General features: G+C 44.4%; 2 protein-coding genes across 2 annotated transcripts in view; both read left to right on the plus strand.

Moving 5' to 3' along the window:
• The first annotated feature begins 442 nt into the window (after positions 1 to 442).
• fam189b (family with sequence similarity 189 member B) lies at positions 443 to 8,790 on the plus strand. Its single transcript, XM_022756810.1, has 14 exons — positions 443 to 1,604; positions 1,699 to 1,755; positions 2,284 to 2,391; positions 2,557 to 2,673; positions 2,813 to 2,920; positions 3,123 to 3,283; positions 3,379 to 3,478; positions 3,623 to 3,695; positions 4,385 to 4,682; positions 4,837 to 5,198; positions 5,281 to 5,322; positions 5,952 to 6,127; positions 6,255 to 6,401; positions 6,571 to 8,790. The coding sequence occupies exons 1-14, from the start codon at positions 1,371 to 1,373 to the stop codon at positions 6,826 to 6,828; spliced, it is 2,241 nt and encodes a 746-aa protein (XP_022612531.1). The 5' UTR covers positions 443 to 1,370; the 3' UTR covers positions 6,829 to 8,790.
• A 362-nt stretch (positions 8,791 to 9,152) lies between these two features.
• The window catches only part of fdps (farnesyl diphosphate synthase), a 10,795-nt gene continuing 6,751 nt past the window's right edge, over positions 9,153 to 13,196 (plus strand). The window contains exons 1-9 of the mRNA XM_022756730.1: positions 9,153 to 9,304; positions 9,757 to 9,909; positions 10,002 to 10,142; positions 10,675 to 10,755; positions 10,896 to 11,018; positions 11,090 to 11,178; positions 11,276 to 11,348; positions 11,548 to 11,625; positions 12,218 to 12,352. Coding sequence (XP_022612451.1) covers positions 9,302 to 9,304; positions 9,757 to 9,909; positions 10,002 to 10,142; positions 10,675 to 10,755; positions 10,896 to 11,018; positions 11,090 to 11,178; positions 11,276 to 11,348; positions 11,548 to 11,625; positions 12,218 to 12,352 — 876 coding nt within the window. The 5' untranslated portion in view covers positions 9,153 to 9,301. The remainder of the gene's footprint in view (positions 9,305 to 9,756; positions 9,910 to 10,001; positions 10,143 to 10,674; positions 10,756 to 10,895; positions 11,019 to 11,089; positions 11,179 to 11,275; positions 11,349 to 11,547; positions 11,626 to 12,217; positions 12,353 to 13,196) is intronic.

Consider the following 13,196-nt stretch of genomic DNA (forward strand, 5'->3'; position numbering starts at 1 on the left):
ACCACAACGGTGTGCGCGCGTTCTGCCGCATCTTCAAGTTGCCTGCACGTTTTGCGTGCCTTGTCATCACGTCGGGCTGGTTTCGGTTTGCAAACACGATACATTCCTCTTTGAGTGTCAGAGCTGCACCGGGGAACAGAGGAGAGGCGTGAGGGCAGCAGAGGGAGGGGCGAGTGAAAGGAAGAATTAAAGATAAACGTGGAAGGATTTCAACATGTTATCCCGGGCATAGGTAGGCTCTTGGCTATGTTGTTATGTTCATGTGACGTTTGGTGGGAGGCAGTGAGGTAAACGTCCGGGATACATGTACACACAGACACAAACACACGGGCTGAACGGGATGCCCGCGTGACTGCAGGGAGGAACGAGGCCGAGGAGGAGGAGGAGGAGGAGGAGGAGGAGGGGGCGGGGGGGGTCTAGGGGCGTGTGTGTGGACCGCAAAACCCCCGAGGTGGAGTTGTCAAAGATCGAAACCCGCGAGGAAAGATTCATCCCAGCCCTGCTGCTATTTTTGGTGCAGTTTGAAAATCGATGTAGGATATTTATTTCCTGTTCATGTCGAGGTAATTAGTCCCGCTTCCCGAACGAACCCGATGTGATCTTGGGGCTTTTGATCTCCACACTGTCTTTTTTTTTCCCCCTCCTCTTGTCGGTGACTGGATGAGGACCTAACATAAGGTCGCGGGAGCTCACATTAGCTCCTCCTGAGTGGACAGACCACGGAATGACCGGCTCATGTCATCGCTGCTGATCAGCTGGGTTTTCTTTGGGATGCTTCAGAATTTGCGGCCTGCTCCGGTCTCCAGTTACCGCAATGCCACTGGCGAGAGGAGGGAGAGGTGGACGGCAGAAGACGAAGAGGAGAGAGCAGCAAAAAGCAAATGAGTATATGATGTGAAGACTGGGGAAAAAAACTAGCTCAGTTTGTGTGACTGTTATAATCAGAGAAGTAGGAGAATGGTATAGACTGTACTCTATAAGCTATAATGGCCTGTGAACTGCACGGCGTGTAAGAGACACTGTATTGACTCAAGCAACATTAGTATCATGGCTGAAATGTCAAATGAGGCGAGTAAGGTGGCTGTGAGTGTGTAGCAGCTGCTCATTTCTCAACTTTCTGCTGACAAAGTTCTTGGACTCACTGACTGGACTATAGTGCACACACCATGGAGCACTGCGCAGCACCTATGGCACCTGCCAGTGGAGAGCTTGGTGCATAATTGTGACAGAGTGGAGCTCTGAAGCCAGCATTTATGTCTCTCCCTCTTCTACTCTCCTGTGCTTCTACCCACACAACCAAACTTTTTTTTACGAACCCAGAGTGAGTGTGAAACCTCTCCCGGCCTCCTCCGCTCACAGACGAGCCTATCATGCCTTCACCGTCAGACTCCAGCAGCGTGGCCTCTGCCTCGGGGTCTCGAGGCTGGTCAGACAGCCGCAGGGGCATGTCGGGCCGGGGTCCTGGTGGTGCACGGCTGCTCCTGTACCTGGGGCTTTGCCACCTGGGCCTAGGGGCCATGGTCCTGGCCTTCTCTTTCACCAGCATGGCCTTCACCTCCTCAGCTCGCGTGAGGCAGTCCTGTCCATTCTGGGCTGGCTTCTTTGTAAGTGTAAATCTGACATCAACATACAGCGTTAAGAATGAAACAAGAGATCTTAAAGTGTGTGTCTTCTTGTCTATGTGGTGTTTGTTACCAGGTGGTGGCATCAGGAATAGTTGGGATAATCTCATGGAGGAGACCTTTGACACTGGTGGTATGTACATTTCCATCTGATAAAAGGAGCGTTCAAGTCTCTAAGCTATAAGTGTAGAACTGTGTGCCATGGAGCAAGGCTGGATTACCAACACGGCAAAGAGTACCCCAGGGCCCCAGACCTCCAGGGGCCGTAGAAGCCCAGGTTCACTGTTTTTCAACCAGGTTGTGGTGATTTGACATATTTACCCATTTGAAGGAGGCACCATTCAAGAATGATAAGAACTGAAGAGAAAAGCTGAGAAACCAATTTCACGACAAGCTCAGTTTAGTAGCTGATCGTCATCAGCAGATGGAGTCTGTCCAGTTGTAGATGTCCAATTTATCTGGCAACTTTGACGACTGTGAAAAACTGAGGTTCAGAGTTTATTCTTGACCTTTGAAACACCTCTCTGGCTGACGGTGTGTTTTTCAGTGGAATTACAGGCTGTAGTCTTTAGTTAGAAGAACAAAACTCTACATACAATCAGGACTGTATGGCACAGGTTTAACACCCTGCTGTATATCATATCTCTGTGCTCCTCCACAGGTGTCACTGTTCATGCTGCTATCTGCAGTGTGTGTGATCCTCAGTTTGGCCGGCTCAATGCTCTCCTGTCAGAATGCACAGATGGTCAAATCTATGCTCACCTGCCAGGTACACAACATTATGCAAGTGTTGTCTGCTGCCTCATGCTGAAATGCCCTTATAGCCAGATGCACGGGGAGCGTGCCAGAAATAGTTTTTTGTTTTGAGTGAATATGTTTTTAGTGTGCAGATGAGTACTTCACACCAATCCTCTGTGTATGGGAATGTGTGTAGGTGGAGAATGGTCTGTGTGTGTGTTGCGTGCCCCCTCACACCTGCTCCATCACAGAGGAGGAGAACCTGGTCCTCTACCTGAATGCTGACTGCCACTCAGTCAGACATCAGCTGAAGGTGGGTAGGATGTGTATCTAGACCCGGATTATCAATTTATTGCCCAAGTTAACCATTAAATATGACATATGCTCTACTACAAATAAAATGCTGATTTATTGTGGAGTTGTGATTTTTCTGAATGCATACTTCTCTGCAGGACCTTTTGTTCAGTGCTTGTGGTCTCAGCATTCTCTCCACCATCATCTGTACTTTGTCCACTGTTACCTGCAGTATTCACATTTTCTCCCTGGACCTTGTGCACCTGGTGAGTACAGACACAGCACATTTTACATTTACCAGACTAGCAGTTCTTTGTTTGTTTTTTACATTGAAGTACTTTGAAATTCAGCTATACTGCTGCCTTAAGAAATTCAGGGTTCACATTTTAAAAACACTTTGTACGAATGTTACAGCCTATAACCATCTATCTGTTGGACGATGCTGTGTTTCCTATTCTCCCTGCCTAGCTGGCCCCCCATCGCTCTCGGTCAGTCAACCCAGAATGCACCACTCCTCAGGATGCCTTCCTGACCAACATCATGGACTTTGAGGAGTTTGTCCCACCCATCCCTCCGCCTCCCTACTATCCGCCTGAGTACACCTGCAGCTCTGAGACAGACGCTCAGAGGTAACAAACATAGAGCAGGCGCTTTCAGTGTTTTAATATGCATCAGCATCCTGGATAACAGAGTGTAAGATGATTATTTTTGTATTAATGTCCAGCATCACCTATAATGGCTCGATGGAGAGCCCTGTTCCTCTGTACCCTACTGACTGCCCCCCTCCTTATGAAGCTGTGATGGGACAAAGAGCTGTCAGCCAGGTGAGCGTGTGTGTGTGTGTGTGTGTGTGTGTGTGTGTGTGTGTGTGTGTGTGTGTCTGTGTGTGTGTGTTTGTTTGTTTGTTTGTTTGTTCTGTGTGATGCACCTAGTGATCATGCTGATCCTTCTCTATTGTGACTGCTAAGGCAACAATGTTTGACCCCCACGGCACTGAGCTGTCTGGAGAGAGAGGAACTTCTACTGCCTTCAGTGGAGAAGGTGAGAAAACATCACATCGTGACAGGTTCACCTGTACTAGTTGACAGGAGTCAGTGGCAATGTTGGTAATGTTGGTAATGTTACATTTAAATTCAACGATTAGCTGATTAACAGTGAATCAATAATATCATAATAGTGAATATTAAAAGCTCTTATCTTTTTTATATAAATGCCAATTTAATATTTCTTTGACTATTGAAGTCTTGGTAAAAAAAAAAAAGAAAACAGTAGAGGCCTTTAGATTTGTACAATCTAGCTATATTTTCTCCCCATTTCTGACATTTTATATACTAAATGATCAATTGATTATCGTATAATAGAACAGTTGCTAATGAAAATAAGTGTTCATTGCAACCCTGATTTAATTCATTGGGGCAAAATGTTCATATTTAAATGTAAACTCCAAAAAAAGACTAAAAGTTCACTAATTGTCTAAATGAGATCAAATCTGATGATAAAAACACAATAAACATAGCCCAGAAAAAATAACATAATCTAAAAACTTGTCTAATCAATTCAGACAAATGATCAGAGTAAGTTGCTGACTTTAACGGAGTATACAAAGTCAATGAAATGAAGGAAACTCAGCATACACAAGGACTTTACCTGTCACACAGAGGTATACGCTTCAGATAACATACATAGATCCTGGTCTTCATAATAACAGATTACCATTTCATATTTACCAGTGTCCATGGACAGTGGATCTCTGTTGATGTCAGAGATTGTGGACATCCCTGATGATTCCTCCCCATCTGAGGACTCCTGTCTGATGGAGGTTGGGCTAAGGCACCACGGGGAGAGGGGCAACAGGACAGCTGGTGAGGGGGGAGATGGGGGAGATGGAGGGGAGTACTTCAGCTTCCGTGGTCCTCAGTCTCAAACACCAGAGAGTCCTCTGGCAGGAGGACCGAGAGCCAGGCGCTTCCTCAGAGGAGAGAGGTCCAACTCCTGCTCTTCTCCCAGCACAGCCACCACCACATACAGGTGAGGGCATAGACATGGTGGTGTATGGTGTTTTTTTACTCATCATAGTGCAAAATGATTGGGCTGTAAGCTAATTTTTAAGTTAAAATCAAATCCACACTTAAGCCTGTAACTAGTACACACATATTCTGAGTTCTCCTGTGTCGTGCTCCAGGTCTCCAGTCTTGCGTCGCCAGGCCATGCTAGCTAGTAGCTGTTCCCAGCTTGAAGCGATAGGGAGCTCCACTTCTCAACAGCGATCCTCCATCCCAGAGATTCGCGTTCGCCCCTCCACTCCCTCACACCAAGGAACTGCTCCAACCTCCTCTGCTGCTCCAGCTTCATCCTCCTCAGCTGCCAGTGAGCAGGGCGGTGGTCAGGGCGGTGGGCCGCCCCTTCCACATCAGTCACTGTACCTTCGACGAACGGCAGGGAAGAGTGAGAAGGATGGAGAGGGTGTAAGAGGGGATAGTGAAGGGCTGCTACGCCTGGTAAGGTCACACAGTGAGCCGGGCCTCGGCTCCTCGACTGATACAGGTGATTCAGACGCCAAGGTGAAAATTTCTTAACTTTAGTTTTACAGTTTCCATAACTTGTCCTTTTGTCCCCTCTTCTCTAGTTGACTTTGTTTCTGGAGACAGCAAAGCTTCTATAGATACAGGTAAAAGCTTTTATATAAAGGGCTTTAAGATGTGGTGTACAGGTGTCTGACTGGTCTGAAAGAGAACACATCTATGTTGTTTTGATGAGATATATCTCAGCAGCTAATGGCCATCATTTATCAAACATTATTAGAGTCTAGTGTAGATTTAAGCACCAGAGGAGACATGCAAATCTGTCCCCATGTGGATGTGATTCATGAAACTCCTCCACAACATCTAAATTAACAGTGATTTGATTTCAGATTGATAAATTAGATTCCGCTAATAATGTGATTCACCAGCTCCTCGTTTACATTATTTTCAGATGGTCTGATTTATGAATGTTTGCTGACACTTGGTAAAGATAAGCCATGGTTAAGGGGCTTCACTGCATGAATTACTCTACATGTCTGTATCTTTAAGATTTTAAGTAGCCTATATTCATTAGCCTACATTTTACGAACTGAATATTATATTGCAACACACACACAGCATGACAACAAGCTGTCTTATTATCATATATATATATATATATATGTATATATATATATATAAAGCACACCCACGGCTATGCCAGATATGGAAGTGGTAAATACTGTCTACTGAGCGTAAAAAGCTTTCTCCGTTTTTCTTTTTTCTGTCTCCAAAGGTCCATCGTCTGAGGCATGTCTGTTGCCCCGCACGTCTTTGCCTCCTGCTGCAGCTTTGCCAAGGAAAGGCAGCATGAAATCAGCAGCCACGGGGGTGCAAGTCCCCGCCAAACCCCCACCCACATCGCCGCTGCGTTTACCTAAAGACTGCCACCGTTCCCTCGGAGACCTTAAGGCAAGTCTTGAAAAGACAGGGTTAACGGAACTTGACAGTTCCCATGTGTTTCTTAGCAACAGCTGGACTGCTGTTTGTTTGCCCTATTTCTGTCACCCCTACACTGATCTTTTCTCTTTTCCTTCAGGTGACTCGAGTTCTGGTGGCTCGTTTCCTGCAGCGCTCCAAACGCAACCTAGCTCCCTCATCCGAGCATGCTGGGAGCACAGGGCAGGGGCCTAAGAGGCGGAGTGGAGCTGAGGGTGCTGCCACCAACCACCTACCCCTGGAGCAAGTATGACACCAAGCTCTGCTTAATCTAATTTCATTTATGCACCTGTAGACATGGAAGATCATGTTACTCCTCTACTTACCTTTCTACAATGAGTTACGTGCATCTCCAGTTATCTTCATCAGGCTGTCTAGTTTTTGTCTAAATGTTTGCTTGATAAAATCATTGTCAGGTGTTGCGGACCCCATGGGGCACCGGCCGAGGACAGCCCAACCAGCACACTCATCATCCTCCTCATCATCGTGGACACCACCACTCCCATAGTGACAGTCGACACAACCGGCACTACAGCGGCCGAGCACCAGAGGGGATCCACCTGCGCAGCTGTGGAGATTTAAGCTCCTCCTCAACAGCATCACTACGTCGATTGGTGACGCCTTATCCACCGCATGGGTCATCGGGAGCTCTCTACTCAGAGTCTGCACTGTGAGGAGGAGAAGAGGGTGAAGGAGGGATTGGGGAGGAAAATAGGAGGCATACAAGATGGCAGGGTTGCAGGGAAAAAAAGGAAGGTTGATGATGAGCAGGATTTATTCAAGTAAAAACATCTAGTATTGATATTTTGAAAGTCTTCCCTCCTTTTTCTCTTTGCCACTTCCTGTTTCCTGAAGCCAACTGTGCAAATGGCCTTATTCAGTGGTGCTCTTTATCACTCAGAACATCAACCCAGAGCTCACACTTAATTCACTGGTCAACATCAGTGAAACAGTCATTTGATGCTTATTTCTGGCCAGCGTGGTCTTTCCTCCAACAGAACAAATCCATTATCGGCTGAGAGCAACCTACCAGAAGCATCTTTTCTGCTGTAATCTCCACCTTCTCCCTCTCAAGAGTCATCTGGAAACATCTTTTCCTCAAGACTGGAGACAGAACTCAATGAGCACTCCATGCTACAACAACCACTTACTCACATGTACATTCGATCTATTACATAATAATGGGTTGCAATATGCATCTGGCCCTTTTGTACATTGCTATATATCCACAGGATCGCTCAGGTGAAGTGATCATGGAAACCCTTATTTTGTCTTCCATTGATAAAAAAAAAAATGCATCTCAATAAACATATAGTTAGCTGAGTACAATGTAAGATAAACAGATGAGGTTGCACATGAGGACAAATGCTCTCACATTAAAACCCCTTGACTGAGTTGCTAATTTTGCAATGTTTTTTTGTTGTTGTTTTGTTTTGTTTTGTTTGTTTTTTTGCAATTCAGATTCCCACTTTTCCACACTTTCACATCCCCACATTAGCCTTCAAAGAAAGGCAGCCAGCATTTCTAACACTGACAGTACTGCACGCCACAGACACACATTCAGCTTTTGCAATGTATTCTCTGTGGGTGGCCCCTTGGACACGGTGGTTTGATTTGCATATGTGCATGTTTTGCTACAGCCTCCCGAGGACAGCAGGAACCTTATGCATTAGATCCTGACCGTCTGTGTAACTAAGTAACATGTCCTCAGAATGTCTTTATCTGCATGTTTTGACAATGCTTATTACTTTTTCTCCTCTTGCACCCAAGACCTATGATAGTAGCGATTGAAATGTGTTTGTGTTAATAGATAGCTGAAGGGAAAGGTCAGAGTCAAAGATGTGCAGTGTTTCCAAAGTTTACTGCCAGATGGCCCCAAACAGGCCTCTGCATCCTAATTTGATTTTGATGGGGTTTGAAAATGATTCAAATGCACATGCATATCTATGACACAGGCTAAAGCAGCCTGATCCTGTAAGATAAAGAGGTGTAAATTGCACTATGACTCTGATGAAATGAAGAGTCTCTTGCAATAAATGTACAGACATTATTTGTTACAAGGTCGTGCTTCACACTATGTGTTGGCACGGTTCCCTTTGGACTTGCAAGGGGTTGTGTGTAGATGGTTAAATGGAGAAGAAGAAAAATAGAAGCCACCTTGGGCTGCTGACACTCCAGTGACAATGAACATGTGATGAGTCTGGCAGCTCTGGATACTGGATTTTCAAGTATATCAATATAAGCGTGTCAGATTGGAGTTTTTATCTTTGGAAAGTCTTTTTGGTGTGCTCACTAAGTGATGATATTGACTCCATATCAGTAAAGGCACATTTTGGAGACACTCATATGTATGTAACTAATTTTAAAAATTTACACGCATACACACTCAGCCTGCACACAGATACAGGCACACTCATACACACCCTTATAAAGGCACTGAGCTGTGTTTCTACCTCCTGTCTTGCATAAAACATTATTTATTTGAAGAGATGTATATCTGTATGGCAGGCTTAACAGGATAGAGCCTTGAAACCTGAATAATAAATGTATCTAAATATGACACCTATTCCAGATTTTAAATGCAGTGTCAATGACAAAACTTTCAATGCAAGTTGTGTATTTCAACATACGAAATAAATAATAGACATAAAATAAAATACCTATGTTTATGATTTATACATTTTTCGAAGGAAAACAATCACAGAAAATACTGTAAACCTAATATTCTTTGTTTTTTTGTCTCTGTATTGTCCTTTTTTTAATATAGTTTTTCTCCTCATTCAGTAATACTGATTACAATACTTGAAGCTCACCACTCCACTTAAACCCCGCCTCTTCACAATTCCTACTGGTCAGTCCACGTAAAAGCCCATCCTGGTTCGATACTAGCAGCCAATGAAAACGTTCAATGTCAAATGGAGCCTTCGAAGTCCACGCCCATATGCACTACTCGCAAGGGGTTTTGGGAAACCTAGTTCTGCTGCGTTGTAATAAAACGGACGGTAGCGGGACAGCGAACTACGATCTACACATCCTGGTTTTAAGAGACGTTCACAGGCTTCAGTAGGACAGCAAGACTAAGAAACAGAAGATAAGCTTTTCTGCTGTATTATACTGAACAGTTTGGGATAACTGGATTTTATCATTATGGTATGTAAAGGCATGTGTACCAACAGAAATTACGTTGATTCGGTATGCTAAAGCTAACTTAGTTAACTGACAGGATGCAGGAGGACAATGTAGACTAATGTCAGCTAACGCTTCTTGTCCTGACAACGGAACTTGCTAGCTAATAATAGTAATTCTCTTCACCTAATCCTTGTTCTTGCTTACTGCTCTCGGGATATGACACCATGGAGCTAACTAGACTAGCCTGGCAGTTTTCCTCACCCGGAACAACAATTTTCTAACGCTATGTCATTTCTTTAGTAGTTGGTACAGTCTGATAGACCACAGCTTGTTTATCGTTGGTCAGGACACTTGGCGGGTCGGGAATGAGACGGTTGCTCAGCTTGGTCATTAATACCACTAAAGTGTGGTTGGCGGTGTCCCCGCTTAAATTAAAAAGCACGCCTCTTCTGTTGTGCACCTCGTCTTTCCAGGGAGACAGCACTTGCAATGGGACGCACACCAAAAAAGCGTTGCTGTCAGACCCTCAGCTGTTTGAAGCCCAGTTTCAGGAGCTGGTGACAGAGCTCACAGAAAGGGACCTCGCCGATCCTGTGCTGGCTGACGCTCTCAACAGGTTGAGAGAGGTATGTATGTTGTCTTGTCCCATGCCGAGTATTGTCTGACAAGTGCTGAACTGCTGTTTCACGTAGGTTCTCTCTGCACCCTTTGCTCATAGGTTTTGCTGTACAATGCCCCTGGAGGAAAGAGGAACCGAGGCCTGTCTGTGATTGGCTCACTGAGGGAGCTTCTCCCACCCTCTCAGCTCACCCAGGACATTGTACAGCGGGCTCTGTTGGTTGGCTGGTGCATTGAGTTGGTATGTATGCAGTATGTTATGGCATGTTAAAGGGGAATATACAAGTTACAATGTCACATTGCTCCATAGACAAATACACACTAATGCACCAAGTCCTTTCAAGTCACATTTTTTTACCTGTTCACATTTGACAAAAACTAAGCTGCCTACCTGTTTAAGGTTACTATGCCCCTTTTAAACATGTACCTATGTATTTGTTACCACATTTTAAAGATTTACGTTATTTGTAACGACGAATGCTGAACAGAGTAGAGTGAGTGTTTGTTATACTTCAAACCAGTTAATTAACACAATCAGCAAATTAATCCATACCTGTTATCTTAACCTTATTGATTTGATAAGATTTTTTTCAGACTCTAGCCTTATAGATTCATGTATTTGTTATGTTTTGTTTTTTTCATGTGCAACCCAAAGTGTTGCTGAAACTTAATCTCTTAAGCACAGAGTCAGACTGGCTGTTGTAATGACCATTTGCATGTGGTTTGACATCCTCTAAGTCATTAAGTGTTATAACTGTCCCCATTTCTTGCAGCTTCAGGCATTTTTCCTCGTGGCAGATGATATCATGGATGCATCTGTGACTCGGAGAGGACAGCCCTGCTGGTACAAGAAGGTGAGACTTGATGTATTCCACTTACACAGAGACTAAAAAGGCTTTTTTTGTAGTGTGGTAATTATTGTGTGGTATTTTTCACCATAAATGTTGTCGGTTGGCTCAGTTTCTCACGTCATTCCTCCGTGCTTATTTTTAAGGATGGAATCGGTCTGGAGGCCATCAATGATTCATTTCTCTTAGAAGCGTCAATCTACAGACTACTACGCAGACATTGCAGGGACCAGCCGTACTACGTTCACCTACTGGAGCTGTTTACTGAGGTACTATACGTACTGATTGATTACACACGCACACTAACACAGGATTCTGACTGCATTTCTGTGTGCTTCAGACATCTTTCCAGACAGAGCTTGGCCAAGCTCTGGACCTCATGACAGCCCCCCCTGGTCAGATTGACCTCAACAGGTTCACAATGGAGAGGTAATGAAGTGAAATCTGTTAAGTTTGCAGAGAAGAATCTTGCGAATATTGTTTACCGGAGCAAATTAATCTAATGGTTTCTCTTCTGTTCTTTCAGGTACAAAGCTATTGTAAAATACAAGACTGCCTTCTACTCTTTTTACCTCCCAGTGGCAGCTGCAATGTACATGGTGAGTGTGTTTATACTGCAAACACATGAGAGGAAAAAAAAACTCATGGACATGATGGTGATGACACTGAAGTGTGGTAGTGAATTAAAAGTTACAGAACGGGCTTTGAAAAAAGGTTGGAAAATGACCAGACGAAACGAGAGACAGAAACAGAAAATGTCATACACTTTCTCCTAACCATTTTACTATACCTTTGTAGGCAGGGATCAACAGTGAAGAGGAACACAATAATGCCAAACACATCTTGCTCGAGATGGGAGAGTTTTTCCAAATACAGGTAATTAATTTCACGCCTTCTTTCACGTCACATATTGGGTAATATGCTGCAGAATGTACCAAGTGTCAGGGTATGTGGTAAGTAGGGGTGGACCCAAAATGCAGCCAACACTTGGGAGATGGTGCAGACAGGTTTATTAAACAAAAGAACTTAAAAAACAAGCACAGGCAACCAGAAGGAACAGCAGGCCAAAACACGAGAAGCACAGGGGATGACAACAGGCAACATGAACAGACTAAGGACAAACCGGACATGAACAGCTTGGGGACGAACCAGACATGAACAGGCAACGCGACCAGATGATGACAAACCCAGAGATAAACAGACGAACCGACACAGACAAAGGGGAGCACAAAGACTATAGACACAGGAGGCAAGGGTGATTGCACACAGGTGAAACACATTAGGGCGGGGCAGACAATCACCACACAGAAACAGGACCAAGACAGGAAGCAAAAACACTGACACACAAGGAATCCAATTACAAAATAAAACAGGTAGTGCGAAAAGTCCAAACAAAACGAACAAAAGGTGTCTGCCATAGCAAACCATGACACCAAGTTAATAACCATCCCATGTATGTCATTTACAGGATGACTACCTTGACTGTTATGGTGACCCTGCTGTGACAGGAAAGATTGGTACAGACATCCAGGACAACAAATGCAGCTGGCTGGTAGTGACAGCCATGGAAATCATGACTCCAGAACAGAGAGCAGAGCTGGAGGTGGGACTAACAACCCTTTCGATTTAAACACTTAAAGATATGCTTTGATATTATGTGGCTGAGTTGCAAAGATTCTGTGGCTCAAATATATTTGAGTGTGTTTATACTGCAAACACATGAGAGGAAAAAAAAACTCATGGACATGATGGTGATGACACTGAAGTGTGGTAGTGAATTAAAAGTTACAGAACGGGCTTTGAAAAAAGGTTGGAAAATGACCAGACGAAACGAGAGACAGAAACAGAAAATGTCATACACTTTCTCCTAACCATTTTACTATACCTTTGTAGGCAGGGATCAACAGTGAAGAGGAACACAATAATGCCAAACACATCTTGCTCGAGATGGGAGAGTTTTTCCAAATACAGGTAATTAATTTCACGCCTTCTTTCACGTCACATATTGGGTAATATGCTGCAGAATGTACCAAGTGTCAGGGTATGTGGTAAGTAGGGGTGGACCCAAAATGCAGCCAACACTTGGGAGATGGTGCAGACAGGTTTATTAAACAAAAGAACTTAAAAAACAAGCACAGGCAACCAGAAGGAACAGCAGGCCAAAACACGAGAAGCACAGGGGATGACAACAGGCAACATGAACAGACTAAGGACAAACCGGACATGAACAGCTTGGGGACGAACCAGACATGAACAGGCAACGCGACCAGATGATGACAAACCCAGAGATAAACAGACGAACCGACACAGACAAAGGGGAGCACAAAGACTATAGACACAGGAGGCAAGGGTGATTGCACACAGGTGAAACACATTAGGGCGGGGCAGACAATCACCACACAGAAACAGGACCAAGACAGGAAGCAAAAACACTGACACACAAGGAA

The sequence above is a fragment of the Seriola dumerili genome, unplaced genomic scaffold (genome assembly GCF_002260705.1).
Source record: "Seriola dumerili isolate Sdu_G_001 unplaced genomic scaffold, Sdu_1.0 BDQW01000258.1, whole genome shotgun sequence".
In the NCBI taxonomy this organism is placed as follows: domain Eukaryota; kingdom Metazoa; phylum Chordata; class Actinopteri; order Carangiformes; family Carangidae; genus Seriola; species Seriola dumerili.

Coding starts and splice junctions, on each gene's coding strand:
- fam189b (XM_022756810.1), top strand. CDS start 1,371: ATGCCTTCACCGTCAGACTCCAGCAGCGTGGCCTCTGCCTCGGGGTCT. Junction 1,605..1,698: donor CATTCTGGGCTGGCTTCTTT/GTAAGTGTAAAT, acceptor GTTTGTTACCAG/GTGGTGGCATCAGGAATAGT. Junction 5,323..5,951: donor CAAAGCTTCTATAGATACAG/GTAAAAGCTTTT, acceptor CTGTCTCCAAAG/GTCCATCGTCTGAGGCATGT.